The 18113-nt window shown below is 43.4% G+C and overlaps 1 protein-coding gene across 1 annotated transcript in view; it reads right to left on the minus strand.

Moving 5' to 3' along the window:
* PDSS2 (decaprenyl diphosphate synthase subunit 2) overlaps positions 1–7462 on the minus strand; it is a 103569-nt gene extending 96107 nt beyond the window's left edge. Inside the window, exon 1 of the mRNA XM_032185262.1 lies at positions 7160–7462. Within this exon, the coding sequence (XP_032041153.1) occupies positions 7160–7383 (224 nt within the window). The 5' untranslated portion in view covers positions 7384–7462. The remainder of the gene's footprint in view (positions 1–7159) is intronic.
* Positions 7463–18113: the final 10651 nt, after the last annotated feature.

Here is an 18113-nt window from a genome sequence, read left to right on the forward strand (position 1 = left end):
AGTGATTGTCAATGCCAAAGAATTAGCAGGGACAATTCAAGGACAGTAAAACATATGCTACGGATTTTAAACAATTTCTTAAGCAGATCCAATTTTTAAATTCATGGTGTTCCTTTAGAGCCTGTCAGGTTTGTCTCCAGCAGTATTTCCTTTAGGGCAAGTGCTGTAGACAGTCTGCCTACCCTGAGGGAAACTAAGAGAGTCAGAAGTGGGGTAAAGCAAAGATATTAATAATTTAAGACAATGGTCTTCCACCCCCAGGAGAAAGCAATAGCCTAAGCACGGAAACATCTAGCTCCCTAGCTTATATTTGTGCTTTGTGAACTTTATAAATCTATTCAAGAAAACACAAAGCACCGTAGAGGAGACAGTGTCGTGCATGGTTCTCAGCAGACGTCTGAAAACAATCACCACAATTTGTGAACAGGGCTTCCAATACTGTATAGACCTTGAAAACGAGGAGAAAAGTCAAATTGGGAGGCAGCATCAAAAAATAAATGCACACATAGATTTCAGAAAGAGTAGAAGAATCAAGACAAGTAGCTTTACCCTGAAAGACAAGAAAGTCAAGGTAAGCCTTCAAAAAAAAAAAATCATTAAGAGAAAATTGCTTCCAGTGACTTAAATATGAATTTTGCTTACTCTCTGACATCACTTCTCATTTGTGCTTTACACAGAGGAATATTTGGTAGTGGTCTTCTGGCTTAGAGAGAATTACCTTGAAACTATTCCCACTACTCCATACTCTTTCCCTGCACAGAACAAACACCAACATCACATCCATTCACTAGCACATTACACTTATTATTCAGCATTCACAAGGCTGATAGCACTCCTGTAGAAACACATATTCCCTATAAAAAATTAGAAGTTACCAGTATCGGGACAGGTTATTAGCTTTCCTTGTAAATAACTCTATCAGAGCATCCCAAGCAGCAACATCACCTACCGATTATGTTTTGTTTACCAAAACCAACCTGCATGGTGAAATAACACGTGCCTCATAAGCACAGAAACCTGGATTCAATATTTAAATGAAGACCTCTGTAAAAAAAAATATTATTCAGAACGTAAAAGAATTTTAATTTGCAGCCCAGTTTTTACACACCCATGCTGTAGGCTTGCTCTCAATCATGTTTTGCTTGTGGTAGCAAAATATTCAGCAAAACTGGGTATTGTATGGTGCAGTTAAACATCCTCTGCATCCTTAAACATGCTCTTCCACACAACTCCTACCAGGAAGTGACAAGAACTCAATTCAGCACCATTTCAGCTGAAAAGTAGCTGTAATGAAACCTAGCATCAGTTCAGCTTTTTCTAACATTTCTGGTAATATATACTACAGCTTGCCCACTACAGAGGTGGAAGCCAGGAAGGCCTCTACAACTTAAGACTGTCACCTTGATCTTGTTCAGAATACTGTTGTATGTATGTTAAATTTTGTAAGTCTTGGGTATCAGATGTTTATCAAGTGTGTATATACACACATACACGATTGGATAAAGTGCCTTACCCTCAAGAACGAGTCTCTCACTGCCAAACCCATCAAAAATATTAAAACAGAACCCCACAGAAGTTAAGGCCCCTTAACTGTGAACCTCAAGCACGAGTGTACAAATTTGGATGCAACTCTTACCTTCCCGAGTCTACCGACAGCTCTTCGAAAGAACAGAAATAACTCCTGGGCACGACCATTTGTATATGAACGCAATGCTGCTGGTGGAACAAACTAGTATGAAATATACACTGGTGAAATATGCTGAAGAGAAACAACAGGACTCAGAAGAAAGAGCAAACAACACATGTCTATCCATCCCACTTGACCTTATTACAGTATAAGGGATGAGCACGACAGATAAAAATGCATTCCCTTTTCCCTTTAATTGTACAAGATAATATTAAATGAGTAACTAAAACCCCATACTGAAATCCACAGCTACAACAAAAATCAGAAGGAATCATAGAAGGTAGCTTCCGTATATATAGGAACCCATAACTGGTTCAATTTTCTCCATGTCTTCTCACCTGCCAAAGTTAAGTTTGCCACGATAGCTCTTAGAGAGTTAATTCAGCCAAAACACAAAATAAAATGATTTTCGCTGTTTAAGAATTTTCTTTGAGTGCGAGTACGGTAACAGAAAGGACTAGGGAGTACCGACATTTCTAAGACATGTGACACGACCAAGTTTCTTTGAAGTTAAAGTCCACCAAAACAGACCGAAACATATTCACGAGCATCAACTTAGCCAGGAAAGGCTGGCCTTTCCTGAAGGAGAGAAGCTTCTTGATGGGGCAAGCCAAAGCAAGAATTTCACTTCAGTGCATCAGCTGGAGCTCTCCTGCCAGCATCCCTGCTTCCATCAGCTACGTAGTACCCTTCAAAAAAGTCTTCCCAGGGTCAGGTTAACCTTGTTACCACCACCAGTATTACACTAATCCGACAATTAGTACCAAACTTATAGAGCACTTGTTTAGAGAACTCATTTTAACCTCTTACCCTGCAACAGAAGGAGAGGGATGTCACTCCCCAAGGACCTTTAGAGATTCAGTACTTCAGTAAAACCTAGAAGATTGTAGCAAGTTTTGGCCTTTGAAGGCTACAGGCAGAAGCCCTAAGCTTCAGAAGATTCATTTCTCTAGCCCAGAAAATGAAAATAAACTAACATTTGAGAGAAGTTGCTAAAAAGCTCCTCATAGTCAATCACAGCACATACAACAGTAAAAAATGATACTTTTAAGATCACGGTGAAATACAAACTAGCCACAATTCCACCCATACATGGTTGGGACAAAGCCCCAGCACTGCTGTCACTCCGTCATCCCCGCAGGAGGAAAAGAACACACACCACATCTTGTGACTTAGATAGGTGTTACCAAACTAAGCCATTTCAACTACCAGGAATCCAACATTATCAGACAATGTAACCCCAAATCACCTACCCTGCAAACTGCTCTGGATTGCACATTAGGCTCAGTGCTTACAATGACCAAAAATCTACACGGGGCAGGCTGCGACAGAACAAAACCCACTCCATCGATTTTTATTATTATTTCTGAAATAATCCAGGAAAACTGTAACCACATTTACATACGGATTCCTCACCAACAAACAGTTCTGACAGAGCTGAAATACAACCATTCCTCCCACATGCTAATGACACAACGGCTAGTGCTAAACGGCACCCCGTAACAATTTTACGTGCATGAAGTGCTCCATTTCATTTACTGGTATTGTAAAAGCGATGCACTGGCCATAACATTTACTGTTTACAATCTGCAGCAAGCTATACCCTTCTCGAGGGATATTAAATAATCAAGAAAATGTTATTTGCACTATGTATTTGGGAAAAGTAGATTGCTGTGCCAATTACAGATTCTTTCCTATATTAAAAACGATGTACGTCAGCCAGAGAGAAGAGAGAGGAGTGGAGATTTATTTCCTTCCCATCTGAAAAGAAGGTCACATGTTTATTCATTGAAAAAAAAAAAAAAACAAACTCCTTTAGTACAACAAAACCTAAAAAGTAAAAAAAAAAATAAATAAAAAAATTATACATTAGTTCTGAGTAGCTGCTGAAAACACTTCATTATAGGGAAAGAAAAATGAAAGCTCTGACAAACAGTTTGGTGATTCACAGGACTACAAAGAAAGATCCAGCAGTAGTCAGAAAGCAATTCTGCTTCCACAGCGTCCATTAGAGGAGAATATTTTAATGGTAGCATTTGTTTAAAGCGTTCTTTGTTAATATTGTTTATACACCGTTTTCCACTGAAAGATCATGGTGATCGATGAGGGCTGTAATAAATTAAGCGTAGCACCCCCCGAAAGCAGATGCTGTGTTATGCATTTCACAGATAAGTACACGCAAGCATGAAAAATTAAGTGACTTGCCCTGGTCAGAGTGCCAGGAGCACAGCTGTGAATATAATCCAGACACCCCAACTCCCAATGACCTGTTAACCACCAAACGTTAGCCTTTCTGAAATGAATTTTTCCCCCTTCACATTTCACCCTCTCTCTAAGAAGTCTGGCAAAGCCAGCACCGGGGACGTTCTCTTCATAGGGCTGACTTAAGAAACCAAAAGCCGAAGGGGAAGACAACCCCCGGCTGACCTTACCACGTGGTTTTCCGAATTCCCAAATCCCTCGCTGCTGGGGTCAGTTACCCTCCTCTACCCCCAGCAACTGCAGACTCAGCAATAGCTCGCAGATTTAGAGCTGCTGGCCAGGCGCAGGCTGGGTCGGAGCTCTCGGGGTCGCGCACCATCCCCGAGGAACACCTGCTGCCCTCCTGATTCATGGCAGGCGCTTCAACCCACGAGCTGCCGCATCCAAACCAGGGGAAGAAAGGGATGGGATCACCCGAGAAATGTATCCTGCCCCAACAGCTGCTCCTCCACACGCCGTGCCTCTCACCGACTTATCTTTAAGCTGACTTCTTTAAGGCTCTCGGCACTGGCTACGCGCTGCAACAGCCTGCTGGCCCAAAACACAGCAAAAAGGTTAAAAAAAAATGCTCATTAGCACTCCTCAAACACTACAGGCTCTCAATGTGGTAGCAGAGATGCCCTGTGCTGTCTCACTTCTGGACCTATGCCCCACAAATCCAAGGTTTTTCTACTAATGCTTAAGAAACCCATAACGGGGTAAGGAAGACTTCAAGGAGTAACGAAGCATTTGGACAGGAAGGGAGGACAGAAACAAAGGAAGGAGCACCGAGGACAAAAAGCTCATGGTCAAAGAAAATGAACATGGCTCAGAAATGACAGCAAGTAATCCTAATTTGATTGTCACTACTTATAATATAGCTTCCAAAATAAATGAGTAGCAACTTGAGAAACAACACGTGCAATCAATCAGTTTTACAGCAGTTTTCACACACAGAGAAAAATCTCTTCAAGCGTTGGAGTACTTAATAGATGTATACAACACTCACAGTGTGAAAGATTAGAGTTGAGCAACGTATCCATCACTCAAAAGCTTTTCAGAAGTCACCAAAAACACGTTTTAGATACCCATACTTTTAAACGTCTGCCTAGAACACATAATAAGAAACCTATATTGGTTTATAAACACGGGTAAAAAAATAAAAGCCTGTTTCTTAAGTAACTGTGCTAAGGCAGAAAATAGATCTCAGACCCATAACTGACATGGATTATACTTATAGTCGAGCAAACAACAGCCACATTTCAGGGATGTATTAAGAAAGAACACAGTCAAAATTCACATTATTGCGAAACCAGGCCATAAAACGAGGTAACGTACAACTTGAACGTCGCTACAAGCGCAGTAAAATTTTACTGCAGGAAATTGGCTCTTCTTGTGATATAGAGGTCAAGACCGCTGGAAATGCATGTACAGCAGAGCCTTTGGAAGTATCAGTGAAGTAAATATAACAATACACAACATTCAGCTGTTTTTAAGTAAATACTGAATACTGTTTCCAGCGTAATGCATCAGGTTACTAGCGTGCACTGAAATATATATGAATTTCCCCACACACACACAAAAAATGAATGGAGTTGATCCAGCTGGCCCTGTGCATAATTATAATCCTGATGGCGTTCCACAAGCCACAGGCTTGGTAAGTGTTAAGCCCAATGCAGCCTGTGAGCATCACTCCAAAAAAGCACAACGAAGCATCACAGCTCTTTCCTGAAATATCCATCCATACCCTAAAATAACGTTTTTTAGCTTAATTCACAAATAAACTAGTAACTACTGTGCCTTGAGCAGACTTTCAGGCTAGCGCCAAAGTCCAGCTTTAACACTCGGGGACTCTCTGATACTCCTGTGATTGTAATGGGAACTTAAGAACCTAAATATATTGCGTTTGGATCCTCCTGCTAACTGTATTCCATCAACCCACCCTAAAAAATGCCACCAAAGGCAGAAAAAGAGCTGTAAGAAGGCAGAAAAAAAGCACTTGTTGTTCCTCCCTCTTACAAAAGAGAAGAAAACTTTTCCACGCTTATCATAACGCTGCAATCTGTAGCTAGAAGCGATTCCAAAAAATCCAGAGAACACCCCCTCCAGCAGCATTTTCTGAAGTCGGGTGTTTTACACTTCCATTAACAAGTTGATTTGTTTCTCCTAGAGAAGTCTGCTTCGAGCAATATCTACACCAAACCCCCCAAATAAAAGAATTTTTGTTTAGAAAACTGTATTTGTCCCCTGTACTTAATTCAACTCAAGAAAAGCAGATTCACAGAGGCAGAGCTTGAAAAATAAATCTGATTTTTGGTATCGTTACACCGTAACTATAGTATTGCCAAGGACCACTACACGGCTGTATTTTCTTATTCTTTAAGAAAAAGAAAAAATAAAAAGCACAACATTTGTTCTGAACAAATGCTAAGCTTTGTTTTACACCTGTTCAAAAACACTTTGCATGTGAAGCCTGGGTCCTACTTACTGTTTTCAGTTTTAACAAGCACGGTTCTAGGCACACAATAAAAAAAAGACAAGAAAACACAACCCAGTGCATTTGGCAAAATCAGACTTTTGAAAAAAATCATTAAGTTTCTGGTGCTTTATTGTTAAAAAGTGCTGCCAGTTGGTTAGTGCTTTGCACAAGGACAACACTGCCTAACCATCCAACTTCTGCTTACGGGCAGGCACATAAATCCGCCACCAGCTTGCCTTAAAAACTGAAGGGTAGACAAGCAGCTCGGCACCCTGAACCACCTCAGGCACGAACAAAAACCTCACAGCTCCCAGGGGATGGCCCAAAACAGGCGAATGCTTTTAGGGACAAACCCCACGGTGCAGCGCGGCGTCACTCCGAGCTTTGAAGTTGACGAGGTTCTCCGGCTTTTCACTGGCTTCCTCACGATATAAATGGGAAAACTAGTATATATAGAGAGAGATGGGGGTACGGGGGAGTAGAGGGTGAAGGGGCAGCGCTGCTTTTTGCACCCCCGAGGGGTTTCTCTGCTCCTCAGGGGGCTCAGCCTGCAGCCGCCCTCACACCCCGGGGGCCGGGGGGCCAACCACAGACCTGTTGCAGCAGGGAACCGGCGGTGCCAGGACTCCCTGTGTCGCCCCCAGACCCTTTTCATCCCCACTCCCTGACCCCAGACCCCTTGTTGGAGCCCGCCGGGGCAGCACAGCCCCTTTTATCCCCCCCCCTCCCCTCCCCTCTCCCCGGTGGCTCACCGGGCGGTGTCGAGCAGCGGGTGCTTGGTGCCCACCAGCTTGCGGACCTGCATGGCGATGTTGCTGAGCTCGTCGCTCAGCAGGCAGCGCAGGCTCATGAAGGACGTCGGGTAGCCCACGATCTTCTCGGCCTCCGACACCACCTGGCTCCAGGGGGCGGCCGGCGGCGGGGCGGCCCCCGCCAGCCCCCGCCGCCCCCCCAGGCGCAGCAGGGCCCCCCACATCCCGCCTCAGCCCCGCGGCGCCCGATGGCGGCGGGCTGGGGGCGCCCTGGGGGCGGCCATTTTGAGCGTCGCACAGCGCCGGAAAGCGAGGGCGGCGCTGCCTCAGCCCGCCTTCCCCTTCTTCCCTTCCTTCCCCTTCTTTCCCCTTCCTTCCCTTTCTCGTTTTCTTTCTCTTTTCTCTTCCTCTTCCCCTTGTGTGTGCGGTGCGCACGGGGGAAGCGAGCGCCGGTCCCCACCAGAAGCCCGCTCCGTGTGGGAGATGGGTTCGGGGGCTTTTCCCCTTGTTGCTCCGTCACGCCGCCGAGGGTTTCGTGAAGAGGCACCTTCAGCCGAATTTTGATGCTGAAAGCAACAACTAACGGCCCAGTCAAAGATATCTGGGTCCTGCAGTTCCACAGCGTGGTCTGCTGTGTGTCATTTCATATCCTGTTATTCCCACAGCCATCACTGACCCCTCTCTGCAGCCACATGTGCCCAAACCTTATGTGAAGGCAGAGAATGTCCAAACCCTTTGTGAACGCAGAAAATGTATTTTCTGTACCCGGTACAGAAGGAAAATTCACTGGCCACCTTCAGAAACTTGAGTTGGGTGTCTCGCACAATCCTGTCTTAACCTTTGCATCAACCAACCGCTAACCTGTGATGTCTGAGCTTTGTGGCAAAAAATGAGATGAGTTCTGATAAGAAAAGTCCCATTGACCACATTCACGTGAGAAGTGGAGCTGTTACATTTCTTACCTTTATAAACACAGGTTAGGTTACAGACAACACTCAAAATGGATTCCAAAACTTTAAAAATTACTCTCCTAGGAAGCGGATTTGGCTGTGGAGTGGACAACAGCTGGGCACATCTGTATCAAGCAGCCTCTCCCAAATTAGAGGGAAAAAAAATAGAATAAAGAGAACCTGCAATGACAGGAAAGATTATACAAATCTTTCAAATTCTTTCAAAATCTTTCAAAATCTTACAAATTACGGTTCTGGTGCGAACTTTGCTCTCCGTGCTACCCTTCCCTGAGAGAACAAGGCTTAGCTTTGAAGGAGATGCCATTGAGTCAGCTTAGTTAGCTCCTGTCACAGAACAAGCTGTTGCTAAATAGTGAGTGTCAGCATATAAACAGTCTAAAAATGACAGGATGCAATGGCATGTTTCTGCGCAGAAAGACTAAACTAATGAAAATTGCCAGAGGGACGCACTTAAGAGGAGCTACCGAGGCACCTCAACCTGTAATGGTGACATGTTCCTTGATTCATTTCCTGAGCCACAGCCATTCTTGCACTTAATGTGGGAAGTGTTCTGTGAAAAACTAACATGATTATGCAATTAAAGTCTACTTAAAATAATACATATAGGCAGAGTAAGGAGAATTATGGTTCCATGGGCAGTAAACCTACCGTCTCCTAATGTGTGAGACTTCAGCTTTTCAAAATCGCTGCTCATTATGTTATTCTAAGAAATTGAACATCTCTGCCCCCTTAATGCAGAATTCCCCCAAGTCCAAATGGTTTAGAAGTAGGGCAAGAAGCTTGGTACCCGTAATGTAGTCACTGCCACTACAGCTTACTCAGGACTCACAAACAGCAGCAGTAGGTTGGCATTCTTTAAGCTCAGCAACAGCTAGAGAAATAAAGCATGCATTTTGTCAGAGAGTTGCACAGCTTTATTTATTTATTTACTGAAACTCTTTGAAAGGATTATTCTGTAATATTCAAGGACCTCTCACTGTCAGCCCAATGCTTTGATCCCTTTCCCTCCTGTTAACAAAGTAACAGTCATGCTTGGACAGTCCATTTTTGACTCCCGGTCAAGGTTCATAGTTTCTGCCTCCTAACTTCTTTGCTCCAGTCCCACACACCATCCCTGCTAGCTGGTGTTTTCTCATTCTTGTCACAGCCTCCTCATCTTTTTCTCATTAAGTTCCAATCATCCTCTTGCCTGCACGATCTGCATCCTAATCATAGACTCTTCATTTACAGGTGGGAGCACCAGCAGAACCCTCTCAGTTCTTGTGGTGACCTCCAAAAGCCCCTATTGCTAAGGAAAGCCATGGCAGGAAAGCCTAGGTAAGCCTACCACAGATATCCATTACTGTTGGACTTTTCAGACAACAGAATGTGGAAAGACCGTTCTGGTGGGTATCTACATTTTTTTAATGTAAAGTCTGAGAAATTCCCTAGTCTTTAAACCCTTGGCAAATCCTGTGCCAAATTTCAGTTTCAGAATGCAAGATTAGATGGGAAACAAGAAAACAAAAGTTTCTGTTATGCAGCCCAACAGTATTTTTAACATGAGCAAAATAGCGTATTTTTCACTAACCACCTTTTGCAAACTGACTGAACTATTTTAAAAATCAACTTTAGGCTGACACACCAATCATGGAAAAAAACTCATTACAAATTAGTTAAAATTTAACAGTTACAAGCATCTAAAGCCAGGGTCTTATGATGGGTAATGATGGACAGTCTTACCCAGAGGCATTGCTGCTTGTACTGACTATAATTTAGAGTTCCTTGGTTTTTCTCTCTCTCCCCCTCAAAGAAAAAAAAGTCAGAAGCAAAAGTACGATGTACCTACTGTATTTTAAGTTGTGGACAAAACAGCATGCATTTTATTTTATTTTATTTTATTTTATTTTATTTTATTTTATTTTATTTTATTTTATTTTATTTTATTTTATTTTATTTTATTTTATTTTTATTTTTTCCCATCTCCTTGGTTCATTTCCCCCGAGGATTCAAGAGAAAAACCCACACTGTTTCAATAGTGACTGTACAATAGATGTATCTATTTCTTTTTGAGTCTTAAGTAGAGAAGAAAACTGAGGGTTCTTTTTTCTCTCTCAATTGACTTTGTTAAGCCTCCCCAGGAGGAGAAAGAAGCCACTGCAGGGGGCCAGTATCAAAGTTGAAGAACAAAGATGGAAGGTGAAGAGACACTTCTGTTTACAGCAGCATTCTCTGGACTAACATACCAGAGAACACATCAAAGCCAGCGCTAATGCCAGCTCTTGATATCTGTTCTAACAAATGAAATGTGAAAACGCTTTCCTGACTGCCATCTAAAGCAAAACTTTTGCAAAGCACTTTCATTTGCTTGAGGAAGAGTTGACCTTTCAGTCTTTCATAGTTACGCCGGCCTTATGCAAAATAAACAATGTCCATAGGAGAATGAGACTAGACATGTTAATACATTATACTAACTACACACTATGTAACCAGATCTTGTCCTAGATGTTGTTTAATTTTTTAATACATTGAAGCTCAGGATGCACTCCAGGACTATTTCCAAAAATGAAAGCTAACAGAAATATGTCTGTTCCTTCCAAATCACCCAAGTAGTCCCCCCGCCAACAACCAACACCTCACACACAGAGAATTGATTTACTTCCTAACGCCCTGGGGAGGTAGACAGTTATGATCATTTCCATTTTGGAAGTCAGGAGGTTTAAACTTAGAGGTTGTGTGATTTGTCCAAGGCTTCACAAAACCCCTAAGGCAAGCTGAGAAACGAATTCCCTTCTCTTGACCTCGTTGTCTGTGCCTTGTCTACAAGGCTGCCTATCTTCCTACCAGCCTAGAGACTACAGAGAAGGATGAATGCTTATTGATCCTGTAGTTAGACACTAAAAAAAAAAAAAAGAAAAAAACACAGAATAATTCAGTGTCAGTAGGAGTCAGATGCCTCGGATAGAATTTGGCACTAAGAGGTACTAATTTTTAAGCCTAAATATACCTACTGAGACACTAATATCAGGAAAAGATTTGTTGCTGGCTAATAAATGATAATTAATGCATAATTATTTTGATTTCGCTTAGCAAGTAAACAAATACAGCTGTGAGAGATGGGGACGCCTTGTGTGGGTAGGTGCACGTTACCATTTTCACCCTGCACACAAACCACAGTGGCTGGGGAGGCAGTCAGCACACACCACGCATCAGGAGCCGAAGCTGCCGGTGGCTCTGGGCAGCACTGCACAGAGGATGGGACGTGCCCCTCTGGTGCTGCACACTCACCACACGCAGATCCATTCTCACCGGCTCACCAGCTCGTGCTGCGAAGAAAACAAAATCAATTGAAATCCCCTCCGTTTCAGCAAGCTGAGTGGGAACGGGAGCAGGGAGGTGTGTGGCTGATAACACCCCTCCTTCAGAGAGTCACCGGTTTTCTACCTCCCAACCCAACCTCAATCGTCAGACAGCCTCTTAGGTCGTCTCCTCTGCCTGGCAGTGCTCTCTGCTCAGGGGAATTTGGACAGAGACTCTTAAAACAGCAGTGTTTTGGAGCTGAGTAATCTACTGAAGAAGCAGGAGTGAGATAAGCACAATGTTAATTCTGGTTGTATGCAGTCGAAGCTGACAAAGCATCCATCACCCTGCACAATATTAGTCTTTAAGTATTCAGCTTTATCAGTTCCCCCATTCCTAATCCATCATTAACCACCCCATGAAGCCTCAGCTGATTAGCCCCGCCTCTGCAACTCGACAACCTATTAACTATTTAGGATTTATATTTAGTTGCACGCTGGTAGCGGTGGAAAACTCCAATCAGACTCATTTTAAAACTACAACAAAGGAGATGGTCCCTTGCCTGAGGAGTTCATGGTCTGGGTGAAAGTGAAATGCAGCAGAGAGTAGATGACAGCCATACTGAACAAAGACCTACTCACACACCCACTTTTCAACTCCAATCCCCGCAAATCTGTACATTTCAGGTGGATTTTTTTATTTTTTTTCAGTGATTTCCATCCCAGCATCCTTTAAAATCACAGGAGATGGTGCGATTTGGGAGGGTCCAGCAGAAAAAGCAGGAGTTTGTCTTTGAGATGAAAAATAGGTTGGAAAACTCCCTAAACCATTCCACAATTAGTGGGTAGTGTGATACAACCCGATGATTAAAGCCAGAGTAGAGCAGGAAACTGGCAAACATATACGATATGCAAATTTTCTATGGATTTAAATAAATAAATTGAAGCATTTCTCTGTTAAAATGCTTATTTCACAGGGACTAAATATGTGTAATTTATGAAGTGTTATGTATATTTTGCAGCTTGCTATTCACATGCATAATCAAAGCATAGATGGAATATTAGATGTTCTTTCTTCCTGCTGGTAATGCTCAGTTTGAGGGGAGAAGATCAGTACACCTTTTTCTGTCTTTGTCTATTTTTTGCTTGCGCAGGGAGCTATATATTATCCACCACAGCTGGCTGGACATTTCCTCTGAAGTAAACTTTGCAGAAGTCACCGGTGCCTTCGGTTTCTGTACCTTTCTATTTATGACGCCCCTTTGAAGTGTGCCTGAAAGATCCAGCTCCTGAAAAACCCACTACCTACTTGCTGAGCAGTGCGGCACAGCGTGAGGGCTCAGCACCAGAGGTTTGGCTCTAGCTTTCTGCTTGCTGATGAATTTTAAAGCCCAGAACGCTCAAGGAAGTGGGCATGTACTAAGGGGCTCCTCTCACCCTGTGCCTATCCACTGCCTTACTAACATATAGGTTGTAATTTTTTTTTCTGGAAGCCGGGTCCAGATAGCTGAAAGCCAACCTAGAGGATAAATAAAATGGTTTAAAAAATTTTATTTAGGTAAGCCAAGTTAAACGAAGCCATTGAAATCTGTCCTTGCAATTCCGTGCCTGAACGAAGCAATGGATTTTAAATAGCACTAACTAGATGACTTTGGGGAAATTAAAACAAGATAAACAAAGGTATTCATCCAGACTATATCATACTACCTATATGTTTCCCTTGGGTCTACTGATCAATATAGGTGTTTTTCAATATGCTTTCCTCTGCTTTTGAATTTGACAAGGAATAGTGACCATCACAGTACAAGGGGACGTGCATTTATTTTTACCTAGCACTTGATTCACTGCATCTGCTCTCCTTTAACCCGCGTAATTAAAATGCCTGCCTGCCACTTCAATGCATGCTCTAACATGATTTAAATGTTAACAACATGGCAATCATAGTTATTGCTGCTGTACAGCAGGAAGAACAATTCATCTAGGCCAACGCAAATGGAAGCTATAGAAGGGAAACCATAAGCTGTTAATGCAAAATGCAATACGAGAGTGTCGTGCCTCTGGTAAGAGCCGGTGTGAGATGCTTAGTGGAGGAGAATGAGAAATCAGGCAAGTACAGAGAAGTGTTTCCTGTGGCACGTCCACCCAGATCCCACCTATCTGTGTTTTAGAGACTTGATAGCCAGATGCTCCGTCAAGACCCTCATGTTTAATAAACCAAAATGGATGCATTTCCCAAAGCTTCCAAGTCTGGTTCGTCTAAGCTCTTCTTTGAAGCTGTTTGGACTTTTGTTCCCCAGACCAGCCTGTGGACATGTGTCCCACAGTTACATTATGCGTTTTGTGGACCCCCCCACCTCATTAGGTTTATTTTAAGCTCCTAACTAACTGTTTGCATTCAGAGCCAATGAGGCGTGCCCAAGCTAGTCTAAAATAAGGCTTGAACAACATCCCCATCCCTTTCTGTTTATTAATTCTTGCTTTTCTTCTCTTGTTCCCTCTTTCTTTTATTCTCTTACGACCTCTAAAGGGTTTGCAAGCTACGCAGCCATACATATTAAAAACATTTACCCATTTACTCCCAAAATTCAACTGACCCAAAGTGTGGCAGCCCTTCTGCAACGACATCACTCACTTGTAAGTTTAGTCTCCAACTTTGGCATCTCGGTTCCTTCCTGAGCTCCCGAGTGACAGTGACCTGGATTTCGGAGGTGCTTAGCACCCAGCACCTCCCGCGGAGAGCTGCAGGCACTCAGAGCTCACAAGAGAAGACTTTTATGCAGAGTGTCTGCCTGACTCTGGGCACTCAAGTATTAAATTGGTATTCCGGATTCAGCTCCACAGCGTTGTCACGCAGGAAATAGTCAGCCTCGGAGCGAAATTAAGAACCTTGGGGCTGATGGTGCAGCCCCTATTCGCAGAGATTTAAGGTAAGCAGCCCTCTTGAATCAAATATTGCCAAATATGAACTTTCTCATTTATTTTTTTTCGGGATCAGTGGCAAATGCTACAGAGGACAATCATCTTACAGACTTTGTGTAGGATAAATGTACAGAACATAGCTGCATCAGGGATCCTTCCTGGACATCTGATTTTCAGATTTATATCTGTTTCCATAGTAAAGCACACCAAAACGTTAACTTACACATTCACCTGCCCAGTCATCCAATAGGGAAACTTTCCATCTGCCCTATAATTTTTCCTTCTTTCTCTGTTCCTCTCTCCCTTTTGGAATTTGCTCAGACCAATTCTCTAGCCAAATTTCTCTCTCTCTCCCCCCTTCAGTGTGCTCCTCTTTGCATTTCTTTTTGCTTTCTCGCCACCTTTCTATGTGTCAGCCTTCTTCCAGTTCCTCTCCCCAGTGGCATTCAGAACTCCTGCTACTTTCATACACTCTCACCATTTCAAGCCGCTTTCCCACATGCTCTCTTTCACGGAACACCTTCCTTCCACTGATTTCCGAGGCACAGATGCTTGTTCGCTTTCCATGATGGCAACAACAGCTCTAAAAGAAACATATCATTTCCCCTCCTGCAATTCATGCACAAATGCCTGGCATGCGCTGCCTGGAGAAAGCCTTTCAACTTCAAATTTCCTTGCTTTTGTGGAATCTGTGAAAAAGTCTGATAAATTAGGCTTTGGCACTTATTTCAAATAACTTTATTTGCCACTAACTGATGCAAAATCTGTCAATGGCGTCATCCCCGTGTTCCTTCAGAAGTCATTGGTGTTTCATGAGTGAGCTCAAAATCAAGGTGGTGCAAAGGGAGGCTCACTTTTTTTATTTTGTTTTGTTATGTTTTTATTTTTTCCCCAAAAAAGGTTAGATTGCATGTTCTGATGGCGACAGGACTGTCCTGCAAGACATAAGAACTGGGTTCCAGTTCAGACCATGAGACTTCACCAACATGTGCTTTGCCACTTTGCCGCTCTCCCTATGATTTCTCACCTGTGAAACAGCCCTAATACTAAGCTGTAGCTGTAATACTAGTTAAGAGGCAAGAAGGCCCCAAATAATCTTACATGTGACTGCGTTTTGAAGCTGACCTTGGACAGCTTGGTGTCAGTTGGTGTCAGGTCAGATAAAGCCAATAAACCTGCACGTATGGCTCCTCACACTGGGGCTTAAGAAGCGCTAGCTGTGGCACACGTGTGGTACACAAGAGGCAATTCCTCACGGTGTCCTGAGAGGTGAGAGGAAGCGAGCCAGAGCCTTGGCTCTGGAAGCCAACTGGCTGTGCCGATTAAGATTTTCATGGGATTCCTAGCCCTCAATTCCTAGGAGATACCCAAAGCTGAAATCCTATACCAAGCCTTTCCCCTGTGAGCTGGGTAGGATGGGATTTGCTTCTAACCACCTCCCATTGGCATCCTCCAATGATCTGAAAAAGCATAGCATCAATTCTGCTTTAAGTAGTAGCATCGTGAAAAGAAATTGATGACCACGTGTGACTTCAAGAGTCTCGGTTGGAGATGGATACATAACATATATTGGCCTGTTCTAAGGGAAAAATCCTACCTGTGCTGAGAAGGATTCTCAGGACTGTGTGCAAAATCCATTTTTGGTTATGGCAGTCGTAGGCATAGATTATTATCATTAATGTTATATGCATGATTTAATTAGAAAAAGCAACACAGTTCGGGAAAACAAAATCTTTCCAGATAATAGTTATACTAATTGCTTAAAAGATGATAAATCAAAGCAAATTGAATAAATTGCAGGAGAATCGGGCTGACAAGGATCCAACCAAGTTCAACAAAGCAATGCAAAGTCATGCACCTGGAGAGGAATAACCTTACAGCGATACGGGCGGGGGACCGAGCAGAAAGCAGCTTTGCAGAGAAGGCCCCGGGGATCCTGGCATCCGACCAGCTGAACGCGAGCCAGCAGCGCGCCCTCGCAGCAAAGGTCTGGGCTGCCTTGGGAAGAGCACTGCCAGCAGGTCGCGGGAGGTGATCCTCTCTGCTCAGCTCTGGTGGGATGTGTCCATCGTGCTGTGTCCCGGGCCTGAGCTCCCCAGGATGAGAGGGATGTGGAACAAGCCCAGCAAAGCCCCGTGGAGATGATAGCAGGCTGGAGCACCTGATGGAGGAGGAAAGGCTGGGAGAGATGGGGCTGCTCAGGCTGGAGAAGAGGAGGCTCAAGGCGGATCTCATCAGTGTGTGTAAAAGAGGGAGAAAAGAAGACGGAGCCACACTTCTCAGTGAAAGGACAAGCAGCATTGAAATTGAAATGCAGTAATTCCACAGTGTGGTGTCCATCCGTGGAGTTAATCAAAATGGGACTGGACACAGCCGTGAGCAAGCCGCTCTCCTTCGAGCAGGGAGGTTGGGCTACATGGTCTCCAGAGGTGCCTTCCCATCTCAGCTCTTCTCTGATACAAACATCTTCCTACGCTGAAGAGATGCGGCACATCCCAGTCCTGAATATATTTGTTATGTACTCTCAAGATGTGTTTGGGTTTTTGACAGACTTTTCGCCACAGCGACGTGAGTGCATTGCCGTTATATATTAGGACGTGTAAAATTCATGTAAATATAACTGAGAAGATCAAGAGATCGAATCACTTGTCATGTAGGATTCTGGTGAGCTGCTGGCAGGAAAGCAAGCATTGCAGTAGAAGAGTAATTGTCAAATAATGACATGTCAAAGCCCAACTTTACCCAGGTCTAAATCATTTAGTACGTGTCACTATAGATACCTTGACGTGTTCCTTTGGGTCCAGGAAAGAAATGAATAACCTCCTGTTATATATCGTGTATATGCAATGCAGGGGGTAATTTGGACAAAATGAGGTAATGTTTTTGAAAGCATGACAAGAAAATTAAGGATGAAGAAACTCCAGAATGACTTTTATGAATGAAAAGAACCTGTAATTGTTTTCCATCCCTTGACAGATGTTACTTAAACTGACATACTATATCATGCAACAAAGCTCACAGGGGAAATACAGGATTATGAGAAAATGTATAAACCACTATTTTTTATTGTAAAAAATTCTTTTATTCTTCACAGAAAGACAAAGAGAGGAGGAATTCCTTTTAGGAAGAATTTGATGTAGATTACTGTAATAACATTTTCAGGAGCGTACGAGCACAATTGTTCTATTAAAACAAAATGAAGTTAAAAAAGGGGAGAACTTTCCGCTGTATCCCAATCCCACACAACCTCTCCCCACCTCCTCCTATCACTGTAGTGTCTGGGAGACTTACCCGTTTATTAAAGTGAAATCAAGAAAACTCTCTCCTGCCTTCTTCTGCGTGGAGAAGTAAAAGAATGAGAAGGGGCGGAATTGGCTGTTGTCAAGAAATGACAGGTGAAGAAAGGAGTTTGCCTTGCCTTTAAGTATTCTGTTCACCTCAGGGGGAGCTCTTACAGCTATGGACCAGCTGCAGGGAGCCCACGTCTCCACCTCTCAGCAGTTTTGCTTCCGAGTTTGACAGTTCCCTGGTTTCAAGGTGTGTGAGGAACATGGAAGGGAGGCACAGAGAGCAGGGAAGTCTCTCAGGTACCCCAGACCTGGACGCAATGGAGGTAACCTTCCTGTGTTTCAGCCACAAGGAAATGACAAGCCCTAGGGAAAGCAGAGCTTGGTATAGGCTCTTATCAACCTGTGTTCCAGGGCAAGCAGACCAGATTTGGTATTGAACCAATTCAAACTTCTCCAAAGACTCACAAGTTTCATTTAGAGGGACAGTCCTTAAGAG

This window comes from Aythya fuligula, chromosome 3 (assembly GCF_009819795.1).
Source record: "Aythya fuligula isolate bAytFul2 chromosome 3, bAytFul2.pri, whole genome shotgun sequence".
Classification (NCBI taxonomy): Eukaryota; Metazoa; Chordata; class Aves; order Anseriformes; family Anatidae; genus Aythya; species Aythya fuligula.